Source organism: Onychostoma macrolepis, chromosome 14 (assembly GCF_012432095.1).
Source record: "Onychostoma macrolepis isolate SWU-2019 chromosome 14, ASM1243209v1, whole genome shotgun sequence".
Classification (NCBI taxonomy): domain Eukaryota; kingdom Metazoa; phylum Chordata; class Actinopteri; order Cypriniformes; family Cyprinidae; genus Onychostoma; species Onychostoma macrolepis.
In genome coordinates, this window is record NC_081168.1 from 7,235,744 (window position 1) to 7,254,939 (window position 19,196).

At 36.0% G+C, this 19,196-nt stretch overlaps 1 protein-coding gene across 1 annotated transcript; it reads right to left on the minus strand.

Annotated features, from left to right (window-relative positions):
• Positions 1 to 1,269: 1,269 nt before the first annotated feature.
• mtnr1ab (melatonin receptor 1A b) lies at positions 1,270 to 17,234 on the minus strand. The gene is made up of 3 exons (XM_058798025.1): positions 16,798 to 17,234; positions 3,091 to 3,953; positions 1,270 to 1,512 (listed from the first exon to the last, which is right to left on the minus strand). The coding sequence occupies exons 1-3, from the start codon at positions 16,982 to 16,984 to the stop codon at positions 1,360 to 1,362; spliced, it is 1,203 nt and encodes a 400-aa protein (XP_058654008.1). The 5' UTR covers positions 16,985 to 17,234; the 3' UTR covers positions 1,270 to 1,359.
• Positions 17,235 to 19,196: the final 1,962 nt, after the last annotated feature.

Consider the following 19,196-nt stretch of genomic DNA (forward strand, 5'->3'; position numbering starts at 1 on the left):
CTTTAAAAACATTTTTTTTTTCACTGGTGTAACCTTAAGCAGTCAGATTGATTTAACCATATTAAATAATAATTTTGATTTCAGTTTCAAATAATCCATTTAAATGTTACTGTATGAAGCACATTTTTAGCTTACCTACAAAACTGGTTGAAAAGAAAGATGGGGGAATTATTTACTTCAGTACATAATAAACTCAACGTATGCCACCTCACATTTCCTTTTAGGCATGGTGTGCTGTAAAAATTACCATCAACTGTAGTTTACCAGTAGTAGCATTGGCAGTGTATTGTGGAGATGATTTAATCAAGCTTCTTTTCACTCACGTGTGGAGGTGGGGACTGTCTCATCACCTCTTCAATCCCTCCTCCGAGAATCAGCCTGAGATTAAAATATGTCATCATAATGTAATCCAAAAAATAAATATTAAATCCTCAGTAGATGGGGGTGGTTACTCTATGGCTCATCCTTTAAGATCTTATTTAATCTGTTCAAATTCATTAAGACGAAGAGTGGGGAAGAGACACGGATTGGAGTCGCCTGGGAAAAGAGGGGGTGGGGGTTCTCAAAGGCATCCGATCCCTCGTCAGGCCCGTGCAGAGACATGCGTAATTACTTAAGCTTTCACCATTTAAAAGACACTTTTCGCTGAATGTCCAGAAATAACCATCCGTGGGCACGGAAACAGGTCAATGCGAACAGTCTCCGGTTTGCTCTTAAATAGCATCGCATGATTCTGCTCAAACTCTGTGGAAAGAGCTGGATGAATCACATTCTGACAGGCTTATGTATGCAAATGTGCATGATAAGTGTTTCTAGGGTAAATAAAAAAAATAAAAAATAAAAATATGTGAGTTGTCAAAGCTCATTATGTGGTGTGCTGGAATTTGGAAAGCTTGAATAGTAGCAAACAGGATGCACATCATTGTGTATTAAGAGCACCAGTAGGATTGTTTCAGAAATGAATGGATGTTCTGTCTTCATGGAGAGTGTCCAACAAAAACACTGAGGTTTTATTATTCCTGGGACTGGGACATGTTAGGATAACACTGAAATCGTGTTTAGAATATGTAATCTTTGAATGTCTTGATAATCCATTAGAATGATGGCACATATTCATGAGATCATAATTGTCTTAATGTCAGTGTTGAGGAAGCCACTTTGAACCTTTAGGTTCTCAAGCTACAATGTTTTAATAGAAGAATGAAGTGAAACATAGTTACACAACAAGCATCAAACAAAAATTAGCTACATTAAGCTATTTGAGGGGGTGGTATCTTTTTTATTTCTTATCTGATGGTATGCTTTTTTGATCTGCTATTTGGTCAACATTATCCAGAAGCCTGTGTGACATGTATGGCATCAGCTAAAAAGTAAAGTTGTTGCAAAAGAATTGCAAACCAAACACTGTTGGAACCACAGAGCCTTGTGGGCAGTGCTCTGACCCAATGTGCAGTTATCCTTCGGGCAACTTGAGTTTGAGTCCTGAGCTCCCTTCTCTCCTCTGCCATTGTCCTAATAAATGCAGAAATGGTAAATAGCTTAAAGACACCAATGAATCATTCACAAAATCCCATAAACATTGCAATGTGAATTTACATAGGATTGATTTTGATTATACGTTGGCTTTTAAAGCAGCTGTGCTACTGTCACGATTCTGAAAAATGTAATAAAAGTTAGTAGCATCATCTAATGTTGCTTTTAATGAACCTTCAACTTTCAACCAACATTAAAAGACAATAATAGTAAAAGACTAGAAAGCAGTGTCTTCTATTTTTCCCATTTCTCGTCTTCTATAGCTTTTAAGCATGCATACGTCTTGTTTATTAACATTGAAAAGTTCAAGGATGGACAAGCAAATATGTTATATTTTGTTGATTTTTATATTGTAAACAAGAAAGTAAGGTACTGTGTTGAACATATGACATTATAAAGGTGATTTATAGTAGTACATTGAACTTGATCTACTGTATGCCAGAATATGGATGGGCTGAATTCAGGTAAATTGGGACACTTTTTGCCTTTGAGATGACTGGGAAATGTGACCCAATTATCCTGAATTAAGCCTAAGTTGTTTAAAATTAGACTTATATTGCTTATCATTAAATGCACTCCATTGCAGGTAGCATAGCAATGCAGTCTGGTGAATAAATAAATCATAAGTGCTGTAACGGATGGATAAGAAGAACCTGTTATGGAACATAAATGTCTACAATCTTATTTTTAGAATTTGCCATTTTGTTCACATTTCATATGATATGCTGTTACACAGATGCTACAGTGACCATTCAAAAAGAAAGTTGACCCAAAACTGAAAACTTTGTCATCATTTACATGTCTCTCCAAACTGCATTTTCTTTTGTCTGTACATTAAAAGTCAATGCAACCCAGTGTTTTTTGAGCCCAATGACTTTCATTGTATGGACAGAAACAGTTGAAACAATCTTCAAAATATCTTCTGTTGTGTTCTGTAGAAAATCATACAGAATGACATGATCTTTGGGTGAACTATTCCTTTAAGAGCTTGCCTACATTTGCTTCCAAATATGGGACAAATACTGTTGTTTGCATTATTTGGCCTGCACTGGCTGTCTTAACAATTAAAACCAGGTTACCAAGAAATAATATACTTGAGTACAATAAACAAGTTATTATTTTGCAAATGCATTATTTGACATGCGCTGCAGACAGCCTCTAAAAACATCAGAAAATAACTCAACCTAAAAAAACAACATGATAACCATCATAAATGATATTATTGAGCACTTATCAGGATTGAGGGCTACTGTTCTGCTCAACTGGCACCTTGTTCTTAATGTACAATAGTGTGTGCATTGGTGTGTAGCATTAATTTTATGATGTCCTGAAAAAAAAAAATGCATGGACCTACTGTGTATAAAATCTAACATTATGAACTTGTAAACACTGAGACCAAGCAAGATATTTGCAATGCACCTTCTTGTAAAAGCAACAGTACAAGAAATTCATACACCTGTATTCATTTTATAAATATTGGTTATAAATAGTTGGTTCTGAAAGCAGCTAAGATGATTATTTGGTTTTTTCACAGTGTCCTTTTAGGTGTTTTCATACCGAATCTACTTTGACTTGGTTGTTGTTTGTCATTAAAGGAGATGGCTTGCTTTTGATCCGATCTGCAGCATCATTTGAACTCTCTGGGAAGAACATTTTCGCAGTACAGAGTGAGACAATAATTTTTTTGTACTCTCGTCTGAAGTTCTGATTCAGCAGTCCGTAGACTATGGCATTAAGGCAGCTGTTGAAATAGGCCATAAAATAACTGGATACAAAAAACCACTCCGGGATGAGGGGTGCGACCCGCTCGGGGTCTATAGCGACTGCCAGGCCGATGAAATTAAGAGGGGCCCAGCAGACGGCAAAAAGAACGAACACCACAAACATGGTGACGAAGTTCCTTATGTCGTGCGGCGTGAGTTTGGGCCGGAACTCGGGTTTGACGCGTCTCCTCACCTGGATCACCAAGATCCAGATCCGCAGGTAGCAGTACGTCACAATCATGATTGGAAGAATGAAATGGAAGAAGACGACGGCGATGGTGTATGCTGAGCTGGCAGACTGCACAAACGTACACGAGTAGACCCTGGGGTCGTACTGCAGGGAGCCGACGTAAAAGTTTGGCACTATAGCGACCACGGTCAGTATCCAGATGAGAAGGACGTAGAAAAGCGAGTTCTTGTCGCTGTACAGCTTGTCATACTTGAGGCTGTGACAGATATAGCAGTAGCGATTGACGGCAATGCCAGTGATGTTAAATATAGATCCAATCACGCTCAGTCCCATCAGGAATCCACTGATCTGGCAGTGGACGAATCCCAAATTCCATCCATTATGGACAATGGAGACCAGCACGAGAGGATAAGGATAGACGGCTACCACCAGGTCAGCTACTGCCAGGCTCACCACAAATATGTTCCCTGTAAAACAATGACAGTGGAAGAACGATAAATGCAAATAAAGCAATTATAGCCACATAGCGACACTGTAAAAATGGGAAAACCTTCAAGCAAAATAGCTCATTACAATTTCCAGAATGCAATTAAATTCTTTTAAAGTGGTTTTTAATTTCATCTCAGATGTTGCTGATGGCTTGTCAGGTTCCTTCCTCGAAGCCATCAGATTAGCATGTATGACGTTTTTCAAAAACAAAGTTTAGGTGCATTATTTCTCCTGTCCTTTTCAGGATGGATGCCAGTATGCTTTAGCAGTATGCCCTTTATTGCATCTAATTAAATCATATCTTTCCTAAGTCTGTCAGCTGCTTTCACTATTAAAAGGATTTGGGTTGCATCTGTTATTGTCACATGATACTTCACTCACCAATAAAGACCTTTCAGAACTTTTGGGCCCCATGTTAGAAGAGACAGCTGATGAGGCTGTAGCTTTCGCTGTTTTTAAGTATACCATTTTTATATGTTTTTCGTTTGTTATGTATTTTGCGCTCCAAACGTTTATACCACTTGAAATGTATATGATTCATTGATTGTTATAACGTCAAGTTTTCCTTACATCTTGACATCTTTACGCATCTTAATTATTTTATGAAATCAGACATTTTTTCTAAGTGCAAAAAAAACCGCAAAAAAAAAACAAAAACTTTGGAATCATGATTATTAAGAAGTTTTGGAGTTACTGAACATTTCTTGTTAAATATTTATATAAATATCGATGTAAAAATGTTTTTTAAACATTTTTGGATTTCAGAGATCTAGCAAGCTAGCTTTGAAAGCATAAGATTCCACCCTCCCTGCAAATCACTCTCCAAAGCCACGCCTCCTCCAAAACACATGAACGCACACAGGCAGACCAGAAGCTAATGAGCTATATGATGAGAGACGGCGTTGGTGGAGGGTCGAATGCAACGCTGTCAGATTACCTCATGTCTCATTCACCGGTAAGAAAACATTACAGTACAAAGTGCGTAATATTGCAATAATAATGCCTTCCATTCTCGCTTGGTCTGCAATAGTGTAACGGAACGTGCTGATGACGTATCATGTCTGCACAAACGGTGCATGGAGGCATGCAAATACATACGTTGACAGTATGTCAAGATCAGTTCTGTTACAAGGAACAACATTTTAAATGGTCTGAAAGATTTTCTATACTCGTTCTAATGATTTCTATACTCATTCTGTACTCATTTCATTTTGGCTCACTTAGAAAGAAAAGGTAAAATACTCAGAATGTGAATCAGTCTAACTTTACTTGCAGATCAGATGTGGAACATTGCACTCACATACTGGCATTTTTATCTCATATACAAAATATGCTCTGCAAATCTTGTAATCCTGAAGGATTGCCAAATAAATGCATTCATGATTTAGCAAATTTAGCTCAATGTTAAGAGGAATCATCTGAGCAGAAGATCATTCCAGAACAGTGACTCAGTAAATTATTCCTGTGACATTTCAGTGGCTCCACTATTTTCAACTGTTGTGTTCCTAAAGTTTCATTTGAACTGAGAACAACTTGCAGAGAGAGGGAAAATACGAACAGAGATCTGGAAAGCCCAGCAGGGGCCCTGTAGCATGGACCACAAATCTCACTGCAGAAGTCATCTACGGCTGTAGACTTAATGTGAGACGTCATTACTGTGAGTGCACAACTGCAACAAGCTAAAGTTTATATTCCCAAAAGTTCTTCATGCTGTTTATATGATTACAACTAGAAGGAGGTTTGTAAGTTTACAACTTAATAAGTTCTTAAAGTTTTTCACAAACTCTGATCTGGGAAAATCAACTGTTTAATTACAGCGTTCGCAAATAGAGTCTAACATAGTCTAACATGCTAGTTGTTAGATCTGAATTTTTGTCCGTAAGCACATATCAAACCACTAGAACCAGTATCCAACAAAACTGTCAGTGTGATGTCATTAAATATTCATAATATTTTCATGTCTAGTTCCAGCACATATATCTTTATGTTTGTTTGGACAGACGCTACAATGCACAATATTGAAAATTATCACAATGAAATAATGTTCCTGTCTCTAAATAATAAAATGTCAAAAAAACTTCCCACTTCAAATCTGAATGCAGCACTGATCAATGTGTCTATTCTACAGTAGCATAAGAGGAAAAGACTCTGTAAAAGCCCTTACAAGAACGTCACTTCTCCCCAGAGAGTTTGTTTATGCCACTAATGGCATATATACTGCAGGGCAAACCTTTGGTTATGATTTTTCCACACCACCACACATACAGTGAGAGAAATTCACGGCCAGATTCACAGGATCCTTTGAGAGCCAAAGGAGTGCATAGAATTTCTCACTCTGTTAACTCTTCTACACCCAATTGTTTATGTGGCTGCTTTTTTCTTTCTTTCTGCTATGTGCTATATGATTAAATTATCTTGAGCGATTTATTGTTTACATTTACTGTCATGCATTTGGCAGAAACTTTCATCCAAATCATCTTTCATTTTTATAGTTCTAGTATTCCCTGGGAATCAAACCCCTTCCCTTGATGTTACGATCTATAGCATGAAAGCAAAAGTGTCAACAATAGCATTTTCTTGATTTGAAAGTTTTTAATCATGAACACCAATACTACTTTTTTTAAAATATTACTTTTATTCAGCAAGGACACATTAAATTCATTAAAAGTGATTTGTTATGTTTAGTTTGTGTTTCTAAAGACTCTTAGTTTGTAGTATATTTCCATTGCTTCTTTTTTACTTCCTGTGTTTTTTTCCTGTGTTTGACCTTGGTTAGTGATTAGTCTCACCTGTTTCTAATTTAGTTTCCTTTTTCCTTTGTATATATAGCCCTTTGATCTAGCATTCATTTGTCGGTTCTTTTCATACTGTATAGCCTAAGTTTGATGTTGATAGTAAACTGTGACACTGTTTCTTTATTGGATTCCTGTGTTCCTAAGTTTTTGGTTTGCTTTAATAAATTCAGTATGTGATTTAGATCCACACATCAACTTCTCTTCGTTCACACCACTGCGCCATGACAGCAAAGACATTTAGAATGTTACAAAGGCTTTCTTACTCAAATTAATATTGTTCTTTTGAACTTTCTCTTCACCAAAGAAAAGAGAAGAAAAAAATAAGGATGTTAATAATAATGTGTCTTGAGCTGCAAATCAGCATATTAGAATGATTTCTGAAGGATCATGTGACACTGAAGACTGGAGTAATGATGCTGAAAATTCAACTTTGCATCACAGGAATAAATTACATTTGAAGATGCATTCAAATAGAAAACAGTTATAGTATTTCACAGTTTTACTGCATCTACAAAGCAAGTATTACAGTATCTTAGTCTTTCCCCTGATTTTTTTCCCCTGAAGTCATATACTATAGGTCCTGTGTCAAACAAGAAGCAAACAAGTTCATAATTTGATTTAGCATATCACATATGCTATATAACGGATGCAAAGCCATCAGAAAGCAGAGAAAGCAAGCAAGAGAGCTTAAACCATTAGCTTCACTCAGTTACGTCCATCTGACAGCTGTGAGTGACCGCCTTTAGCTTGGCAGCACAAATTCAGCGTGATGGCAAAAGAAATTATATTTGAGTCGTGAGCTTTCAGTGCGAGTTGTATGTGATGAGATACAAAAGACTGGTACTGCAAAATAATGTCAAGACAGTAGGTCATTCAACTGAACTTGCTACACAGCGTGACCACTGTAGTCTGATTCACTGATGAGTGGCTCTTTAGCCAGTTTATTCAATAAAACACTCAAAAAAGACAGTATTTTCTTCAGTATGAAACCGTCTAGGCTTTAAATGAGATTTTCTCTTTTTTCACCACAGAAGATAAACATTTTACTCTTGTTTAAGGCCTACAGGATGCAGAGGTGAATGTATTTATAGTAGTTGGAGATGGTAATGAAGACTAAATGGTTACACATAACTTGTTCGTCAGGAAATGTAGTAGAACATGTTCCCTATCAACACAGCGACTAAATGTCATTAAGATGAAATGAGTTTAAGCCCGTTAGATGCTGCCGGTGGATGCTGTAACTACACCATCTGGATCTAAAATGCATCTTTTTCCAATGACAGCACTTCAAACGCAGCCACGCATTCAATATTTCATTATATTATAGTAGGTCTTTTGCCAGAGCCTGGTTTGTTTTTGTTGGGCTCTTAAAAGCGTGAAATTAATATTGTTCCTGTGTGGTGACATCAGTCAATTAGCATTGTAATGGCGTCATTTTCCTGCAGAGCTAGAGTCATTAGTCACATGGCATTTGCAGTTCAGGTGATTCAGAATCATGCAAATGCAAAATCAAACACTTTAGTGATATCATAAGATTCCGTTCCGAGCACAATAGGGACTTTGTACATCTCAAATCCAGATTATTCAGTGAGAAACTGGACGTTAAATATGATGATGTAACTAAATTGTAATTAATCTTGCACTTGTGTGTTTAACAGTCCAAATGCAAAGTCTACAGTATATACCAGAAAGGTTTGCTATCCTTTCAAATTGAAGGCATTGGAAATTGAACAGTGCTGAGATATTGTACTGTTTAAAGGGAACACAGAAAAAAATGAGTGCAGATGGTTTGGAGACATATATTTAAGTAGTGCAACAAATTGGAAAATCAAGAGCATAGTATAGTATATTATTAAGAAATTCATCAATCATAAATCAATTTCTGAACAGTCAAATACAGCTAAAGACGAGCACATTGCCATGCTGTTGCTCTTTATCTTTGTTCATCTTACTGAAAGAAAAATACAGCACTCATTAAAAAGAGCAAGGAATGTTGGTTATTTATTGCCTATAACCTCTTGGCTTAAACCAAAAGATCTTTTCTCTCATAGGTATCTGTTATATTTATTCAATATCCCTTTAATGAAGCCTCTCCACATCTAAGCAACCAGATATTAAAGCAAATACCGTATCACACTGATAGTCAAATTTTGAATACTGGCTTCTAATTAGTTAATGCTGGGTATCGCATATTTTAATTGCAGCCTTTGCAAAATAAACTTTGCTATCATTTTGTCACCCCGACTGAGTGTAAATACAGCACTAAAGAGAAGCTCCAAACTACTCTTGAGTTCAAAGAAATATTATGCTTATATCAATATTTTATTGCTTTGGGATCCTGGAGGGCTGTTTCAAATGATACTGGAGTCTTGTCAAACATAACTCATCACTCATGTCCTTCTGCTTAATTCAACTGAAGAGTTGCAAAGGACTTGCAAGAGAAAGTATCTAGCAAGTCCTATTTAGCTTACATTTGTGCACACATTATATTGAAGGATCAGCACAGTACAATGTGTTCTATTCTGAGACATGGAAAATAACCAAATTTACTTCTAGAAACAAAATTGACAAGTATAAACAAACTGAAATTGATTTATCTATACCTCAACGAAAATTACAGAGCCATAGCAACAACATTTATTCTTGAATATCATTCCTCACTTCATCTCTATAGATAATAAGACCATTATGGAGCTCAATCAGGGGGAGATATGACATTTGATATCAAGTCATCTGCCACAGTTAAATCCAAATAACGGGTCAAAGTCTGGCCTTGCACAGAAACTACTGAACAAACCAATTCAAAGCCAACAGCAGGACACAGAGCATTAGTATGCTTGAGTGGAGATATTGCTTGTCTGCATTAAAGAATATTTCTATGTAAACTATGTTTATTTGTGTATACACTACAAACTGCCTTTTTGTCTCTCAAGCAGAACAATATGCAACCATATGTAATATATGAAAAATAAGCAAGCTGGCCTGACATAACCTTAAAAAAAAAAAGTCTTAAAAACGAAAAACAGGCCCCTGGTTCTTTGGTTTTGGAATTTGTGAAACGGATGAATAAATCTCTCAGAAATATGGGAGGAAAAGAGAAACAAGTACAGTGATTAATTATGACCTAATATACAATGTGCTTCAAACAACAGATGGAGAGATTTGTCCATTGCAATTTGATTAGTAATAATTTGTATGCTAAATGTTCCAAATGCTGGTCTCAAAACTATAGTTTTGGAAAATTCAAGAAATAAAAAAACACAGCTGGCCATATTTACAAGATTATACACTTGGATCTTATCCAAAACAACTTTCATTGCATTCAAGTTACACATTCTGTCAGTTAATGTGTTCCCTTGGAATTAAACAAATTGCATAGTGTTACCCACTCCAGCAACATATGCTCTTTTGCTGAGCTACAGAAATGACTAAGCAACTTCATGAAAACAAACAACAACAGGCATCAGTGCTGAAGATACACAAGTATTTGGAGTAGTGTAATTTAAGTTTGTCTCTTAAATTTATGCATTTGGCATAAAGGTATTATACAGTATATTATCATGCATTCCCTGTGTATTGAACCTGTAACCCTGGCTTTCCTAGCTCCATGCTAACTACTCGAGCAACTTGTACTTTTAATAATCAGAGAAGATGAACAGTATTTTGAAAAACAGTCATATAAGCAGCAGGAAGAAATGATTATGTCCACACTTTATATACATACACACATACTACCCTTATCTGGATAGTAACTGATTACATGTAATCTTGATTACATAATCAAATTCCAAAAATTAAGTACTTGTAATTAGATTAAATTACATTTTAAAACAATCAGACTACATTTACTTTTACAGTTTTGATTAAATAATTACATATTATTCACACAATAGCAATAAAGTATTTATAATTTATTGATTCTCACTAATTCCTCCTTTTCATCTTTTAAATGTTCCTTTCTAAAATAGCCTACCGCTTATATACATTTAGAAAGTTTTGTGGACAACCTTCACATAAAGACCGGTCACTAGTCAGGTTGCTACTGAGCATTTTTAGGTTTAAGAACTGTTAAAGAACATCTTCTTTCATTTTTATGATTTAATTAATTATTAGCTTTTCATTAAACTCATGAACCCCCTGCAGTTCCTTCACGAACCCTAGTTTGGGAAACCTTGACATAATGTAATGATTAATGCACTCCATGTTGTTAATTAATACGAAAGGAATATATTTTCCTACTTTTTGTATTTTTATATCATTATGGTACAAGATTATCCTATTCAAATCAATGTGATAAATCAGTTAGGTCAAAAGTAATCTATGTAATCTAAAAGTAGTCAGAAAATCTTTAATGTAATGGATTACGTCACTAACTACAATTTTTGTCATGTAATTTGGAATCAGTAATGGACTATAATTTGTAATCTGCCCAGCATTGCATACATATTGTATGGCCACAGACCATTCACACTGTAACTTTTGACACAGAGATTGACACGTCTGACAAAGTGGTGGAGCAGGCATTTCTAGCTGTGTTTAACAGTGGAGAAGCCAAGAGAGGATCTTCAAAAGTGAGTCAGTCTGTAACTGAGCGCAACATCAGTACAGTGTGTCGGCAATTGGCCATTCATTAAGGTATTGAAACCAACCCAAGGGCAGTCCGAGGGCCAAGTCGGGCAGGAGTGAGCACATGAACTCCTCCAGACTAAATAAAGCTTCATGGCACAAAGAAAAACATTAGGGAGTTTCCCACGGGGAAATGCAGACAACAAAACTGCAAGGTTAAACAAGGGTATATGACCCTGCAAAAAGGACAGCTAGTACATTTATTTCAATATGATTTTAAATGCATATGTAATTGTCTTGTCATATAAAGCGACAGTTCATTTTAGTCTTAAATTGCATGACATTAGAAGATTTGGAATGGGAAATCTGTCTGTCTGTCTCTCCCTCTCTCTCTCTGTCTGTCTTGTCTTGTTCATTTTGGAGCTTGAACCACCAACCGATTCTGTTCAGAAGTGTGGCAGTAAATTTTCAACAGCTGCATCATTGCAGTTAAACCTGAAAAATAGCTTTTAGGTATTATTTTATATCCTAAAGATGACACTTTGAACAATACTTTTAGATGCCATTTAAAATTAATGTAAGTAATCACTTTATTCTCTAGAAAGATTCTGTCCTTATTCCACCCATGTTCAGTACCCGAGCCTGCTGAAAGGGCCCTTCTTCCACTCACACAGCCTCTGTGAATAATTGGTAGAGAAGAGTTCCTCTTGAATGAACAGTGAACTTCATCTAATAAGACCGCCTTGGGGTCATAAGCGATGTCAGTGCAACTAAAGAACAGTAGTTAGAGATGAGAGCCGCACAGAGAAAACAGTCTCTGTTATAACGTCCGTAAATGTAAAGGGAATCAAACATGGAATGGATGATGCTGGTAATGGATGATGCTCACAACACAAAGGTCATGGGTTTGATTCCCAGGAAATGCACAAATTGATTTCCTTTATGTTGAAATATACAGCTTGTCCCAAGTTATAAGATGCATACAGTCCCGCATATCAATGCTAGCGCTCAGGTGGAGTTTCATTTGTAGTTTTATGACGTAGGTACACTGGCTGTGTTGAAATGAGGATTACCTAACAGCAGGGAATGGTTGGTCTGAATAATCTAAACAGACAGTGGTGCCACAGCAGATAGAGTCTTTGAGGTTGAGTAGTTTAAATAAAACAGATAGACCGCAATGGGGAGGAGAGGAACCACTTTGTTTCACCACAGAAGAACAATGAAGAGCGAATGTGTGCGTGCTCGTGTGACCGTGCGTATATGCGTGTTTTTTGAGGAACTGTAACTTTGGATATGTGGTGGAATGATTGCTAATTGAATATTCACACTGGGTCAGTGGTCTTTACAATGGGCCATGGGAGGTCCTCTCACTAGTAAGAAACATAATGAAGCACACATCGTGGGAGTCTAACGGGACAATTACTGGGTTAATCTGACCCACTAATCAGAACATGGTGCACTATACTGAGTAGAAGAGGAAACATTGCTGAACAAATATAAAAAGTAAATAAATAAATAACTTAACATGTGCACCATGCTGAAATATGTCATATAAAAACAGTCAGCATTCTGAGATGTGTGCTTAGGACTGCACATGCGCACTGGCTGGTCTAGCCTGAAAAATACGCTTTTTTAATGCTATTTGAGCATTGATTTAATTGGTGATTTCAAATATGAAATTTAATCTTAAACTTGGCGAACAGTTTTGGAGAATTTGATGTTTTCCCATTCAAAGAGATAGGAGCTGCACTTGCATGCTAGAGAGGTGTTTCAAAGATGGCTGCCGAGTGATATGACTTGCCTTAAAGCAGTGGTTCTCAAAGTGTGGGGCACGCACGAGTATTGCAGGGGGGGCGCGGGCCATCAGCAGAAAAAGAAAAGAAATAAAACAGTAAACAGCCAAAGGATTTAACTTAGAATGGGAGATGGATCGGTTTGTGAAAGGGAAGAGAAAAGCCATAGATGGAGTCGCACAGACCCAGGCAGGTGCTGTTCATTCAAAAGCTAAATGTAGAAAATATGACGAGGCATATTTGCTCTCAGCTTCACTCACTGTATCTACACCGGACGCTACAGATGTCATGTCGCGCCGCAACATCTAGAGCAGGGTTCCTCAAATCTAATCCTGGAGGGCCAATCCACTGCAGAGTTTAGCTCCAACCCTGATCAAACTCACCTGTCTGTGATTTTCTAATGATCCTGAAGACATTGATTAGCATGTTCAGGTGTGTTTGATTAGGGTTACAGCTAAACTCTGCAGGAAAGTGGATCTCATGGGCCAGATTTGAGGATCCCTGATCTAGAGGCTGTCTACACTGGACGTGACAAAGCGACCGTTGCAAATCATTTTAACTTTGTGTGTCAGTACGTCATAAATAGAACAAGGCATCAGTTTACTGTCAGGGATTGTCATGTTGTGCGGCGCCACATTATAATGGGCTCTACTGTATTTTGCCGCTCGCAGCTGGTGTAGATACGGTGTTAATTTCATTGGTGAGGAGGAAAGGCATGTGTGTGTCCTATGCCAAGCGGACAGCATGAACCAAAAAAAAAAAAAAACCCCTTAATAAATAAATACACATGAAAAATTACCGAGAGAATAATAATAATAATAATAATAATAAGAGTTATTTTCTGTATGATATTTTTCAATGTTTCAAGTTTTTAAAATTAAGCATTAATTTTTCATAATGTTTATTGAAATTATTTGGTAGTCTCAGGATGGATGGGGATTCGATGGGGGGGGGGGGTTGATTATAGGTTTAAAGGGGGAGGGGCGCGACCAAAAAAGTTTGAGAACCACTGCCTTAAAGGAATAATCACATTTGTTTTATTTTTCATTTTAACAGCACTTTGTTTGCCAAAAAAATAAAAGGGTTTAATTTTCATTTGATTAGGATAAATTAAATTAATATGTTATGCATTCGTTTGATTACTAGAAAAATTAAGAAAAAGCATTTTATAGGGCCTTATTATTATTATTTTTTAAATAGGGCTTATACAAAAAAATAAATAAATAAAAAAAATCCAGGCCTGTGGCTCTTAATTTCTTTTTTTTATTTTATTCACCATTTGTAAACTGATGTGTACTGTTCACTTTTTAGAAATATCAATATCATTTGTATTAAAGCTATGTTCACAGAATGTAATAAAAATCAAGAATCGAATCGAATCAAATCAAGAGCTTGTGAATCGGAATCGGAATCGAATCGGGAGATCTGAATGGATACCCAGCTCTAGTACTGGATCCGTGCATTGTCTTAAAGAAACAGCACTTTTTTTAATGTTAACCAAACAACAAAAGACAAGGATATCACTAACTGTTCTTGACTGAATAGCTTTTGTAACTTTAATAATGATATATTTTTAATTTATACAGTCAAATATGCAGTGTTATTTTACATTTGATTACTTTATTCAATTTCTGTTAGACCTACCTAAAAACTGAAAAGCACTGCTTATTTTATTTATATTTTTGCTTTGTTGCATTTATTTGTGCTGATGCTTGTAGTTAGATTATTTGTTCTTATTTTCTTTATTTTTATTTTTTCCCTCAACATTGCACATACCGAACCGTACCGACACCGTGACTCTAGAACCGTGATACAAACCGAGTCGTGAGTACACCGTTACACCCCTTCTGCATATTTGCTGCGAAATACAAAAATAAAGTTTCACTATAAGACAGTAGGTGGCACTTATGATAAAACAGCAATACATTGTTTACCGTGATTACTCTGGTACACAAAGCAGCACTGTGCAACTTTCTGCTTCTGACACCCACATGTCACAGAGAAGTCAGTTTTTATGTTTTCAAACAGCCATTCTGATTTTTGTATTTCTTATGTTGTTCATTGAAAAACGCCAAACATTTAAATACTTACATTAAATATTTATTTTCAAATATTTGTTTGCATTTTTGTTTTTTGACATTTTAATCTGGACTAAAACATGCTAGCACAGAAAACATCTAGATATTGGTTGAAAATGTTCTGATTCTTCATTATTGTTCTTTAATAATTGTGTTCTTTTAGCATTTAAATCTGTTTAAAACATTTCTTTACCTTTTACATTTAATAGTGTATTGTTTTATAGTATTTAAATGTTAAAGGTTCTTCTTGATATTGTAAATAAAAAGTTATTAAACTTACTTAAGAGGACAACACATACGTTTGCTTATCATATACTGTGATAAATGCTTCAGCAGTTATTATGATATGAAAATTGGATACTATCACATGCCTACTTAGCAATAACAAGCTGCACCACATAATAATGCATATGTATGTATATGTGGTTAATTGGAATTGCTTTGTACTTAATGTAAACGTAAGCACTGCCCAGAGCCTGTTTTTCCACAGTGCTGTTGTAATTTTCAAACTGGTGCCACAAACTTCACAGTTGAGGAACAGCATAAGGTCTCTGTCTCTATTGGCAGAGAAAAGTGACATATGGGTCGGTGTGACACCGGTGATAAGCACTCCATCCACTCACAGGAAAATGACTGGCCTGTTCAGTTTTGTTTGATATTGGGCCAGTTACCTGAAACCTCTAAAAATAGTTCCATATAATACTGTCCACTATGATTCAGTACAATATCCTGTCAGGAATGGCAGAAAATATGAAATCACACTGAAAGAATTAAGTTTATGCAGAATGCTGCAACATGTTCTAATTCATTTATAAACTCTTAAAACTGACTGTATAGACTACTAAAGTACAGTGTACACTGACTGTTAAATGGTATGCATGCAATTCTGTCAATATTTAATATCCTGTAATTTAAGTACCTACTTCAGTAACTGGAATCCTAGGGCTATATTACAGAAACATTCTAACTTAGAATTGTAATTTTACTTGGAAAATAGAACTTTATCTTAAGTCAAAAATGAAGATATGAAGTGTCTGTAAAACACCCCTGGTCCCAAAATCTGACCAGTAAGGTTGTAATAAACTACAAAGTTGCGATTCTGAATAGTCATTAACCCAGTAAAAAGCAATTGTAACTAGTGAGATAAAAATCTTACTACAAATTAAATAGAGATTAAGTACAATGAATAAATACTAGTAGAACTGGAAAAGATAATACATAGGCTACTAGGCAGAAATCTGGACCCTATATATGTTTATTATAGAATTAATAGCAAGAAATGGCATGTAATTCTATAGCAAAAATGTTACATTTGTTTCCAGCAACAATGGGATAGTTACTTGTCACTGTGATAGTTACTCAAGTAAAGAAGAATTTATGGAATAATTATTGGTGACTAATTAATTCAATCTTAGTCACTACTTGTATTTCTAGCATCGAATAAACAGTTACAGGTCAAATAAAAAACGATCATACTAATAGACTATTTTCCAGCAATTAAATAATTTAGATATGACATTTTAAAAATCCATAGTTTAAACGAATACACGTTTAAATGGCTTGCCATATTTGTTTTAAAAGCGATCTTACCTGCGTTTCGAAGTTTCTTGTTTCTGTACACGGAGAAGATCACCAAGAGGTTCCCCAATATATCAACCACGATTGTGAAGATCAGAAAGCTGCCCAAAGTTGTGGCGACCCAGGGTGGGCGATTTAGGGTGATCTCGTGAGGGCTCAGTGAAGAACTGTTCATCAAGCGGCTGCCATTTATTTTCATTTTATCTTCACTTCAACAATCCTCGCCATAAATCATAGGATTTGATTCCATTGGAAAAACCATGTGTGGCTGTTATTGCGTTTGCGTAAACGTGCGTAAAAGAAAGGTCTGTTATCATATCATGGTCCTCGATGGAGCGCACGCCTTCATGGTCTGAGCGCGGACATGTGTCCGCACTTTTATAGCTTTCTGTCTACATCAGATTGTTGGTATGTGACATCCGTCAGCAAGTAAAGTTCTTCTCAAATGCCCATGGATGGGTGATGCTGTCTGTAGATCGCTGTTACGCTGCCCCGCTGTGGAAGACAACGAAATCGGCTTGGAATTTGGGTCGAAGAAGGTTGAGTCGCTTCTTTTGCATTCCCTAGCGATAATTTATGCATGTGTTCATTCATTATTTTTGGTCATTCATCCTTTATTTACATTGAAATCGACACATTCACATAGTTTAATCAAGCGTCGTGGGGAAAAATTCGTTTCAGTGCATGGAATATTGGTTAAAGACCTGGGATGAAACTTGGAGGTTCAAACACTGCTTTAGGGCTAGCCTTAAACTACTCCTTATGCCCTTAAAAAAGAAAAAAAAAACTTCACCCAAGGGTCTTTATGGCTGTTTCTGTATTAGGTGAATTGTAAATCCCTTTGTACAAAAGGTCTTCAAGATCACAAGTTTAAGTATTAATGTCATATACAGATATGTGTTGTCAAGTCCATGTCAGACAGATAAGCTCAAAACTAAGAGAGACCACTTGTTTCACTTTTTACTTCAGTGTATCTTTTTTTTCAGCATAGGTGTTTTTTTTTTTTTTTGTTTGTTTGTTTCTGTGGGCACTTGACATTTCCACTGTTATTAGACAAAATATACAGTTCATTAAACACATGTTGACCATTTTTGAGGGTGCCTAATTGGGCTCTTGACTTAAAACCTTAGAGCTACTGAAACATATATACTGTGACAGCTTCCCCCTGAGACAATATTGAGATTTATTATTATTTTTTTATTTTTTGCATCAACGCCCAGCCCTTATAGGCATGCAGTCAGTCATGTATCACGTATGTGCACTTATTATGAATAATGTACGAGAAGTGGTCGTGTTGATTTAAAATATATTCACTGAAAAAAATTATTTATTTATTTTATTTACTAAAACTTTTTAAGGTAAGTGGTTGCAATCAATTTATTTTAGCTACATATAAATAAATACATTTAGTTGACTAACTTTCAACATGTTTTTATTTTTTAAATGTAGCTGAAATAAATAGTTTGCAACCACTTACCTTAATTAGTATACATTTTTTCAGTGTTGTTAGTGTTGCTGTCAGCAATTCATCAGTGAATTTTATTCTAAAGAAAAAGCATGCCTTCGTATTGTGTTATCTAAATGTAGGAGTTTGCCAACTGCTGGACAGAGCTGCAAAAAGCATCTGAGCAGCAATAATAAACTGCCCCTTAAAAGCAACCTTTAGACCATGCAGCTGTCCATTTGCACATACAGCCAAATGTATTCGTCATAGAGTAATGTGGCCCAAATAATCTTTGGACTGTGGATCAGCACCATGCATTAGCTTTGCATTGGAGGATGCATGTCGGTGCCAGCCTCTTTAAATAAACCACACTGAATAGTTGCAAGTTTATCTCTCTTATACACACTTCATTTCAGACATGTCAAAGCTATACATTCCAGTGTGTTACAAGTTAAACGGGTTATATCATATATTTGAAATGTTTCCTCCATTTCTAAGGTCAAGGTGTTTTGCACTAAAACCAGTGATAATTTAGACTCTTTCACAGCCTCTCTATGCTTTATGCCACTATATCTTTAAACTTAAATGTAGATGTCTTTTACTTATGGGTTGTGAGCTTAATATAAATACGTAATTCTTCAATAACAGTCTTTTTGCAAAACATTCATTACATTGTGACAAAACAGTCTGCACTCTTTTAACTGTTAAGGCCTTGAGACTTTCTTTCCTAATGTTGGGATCCTTATGAAGACATGGCAGAGTAACAAATATTTTAGACAAACATAAGACTTTTTTTTAAGATAAGAAATGAGTTAGAATACGGAACGTCACTCCTTAGACCACTCTTACTTCTGTAAGCTTTTCCCTCTCATCTTTTGAGTGACTATAAATTCCTTCAAATTCCAACAATATGCCATTTTGAAACTCCATTATCAACATAGTTTGTGTGTTAACGATTGCATTCGAC

Coding starts and splice junctions, on each gene's coding strand:
- mtnr1ab (XM_058798025.1), bottom strand. CDS start 16,984: ATGAAAATAAATGGCAGCCGCTTGATGAACAGTTCTTCACTGAGCCCT. Junction 3,954..16,797: donor CAAGAAACTTCGAAACGCAG/GTAAGATCGCTT, acceptor ATTGTTTTACAG/GGAACATATTTGTGGTGAGC. Junction 1,513..3,090: donor ACCAAGTCAAAGTAGATTCG/GTATGAAAACAC, acceptor TGCATTTATTAG/GACAATGGCAGAGGAGAGAA.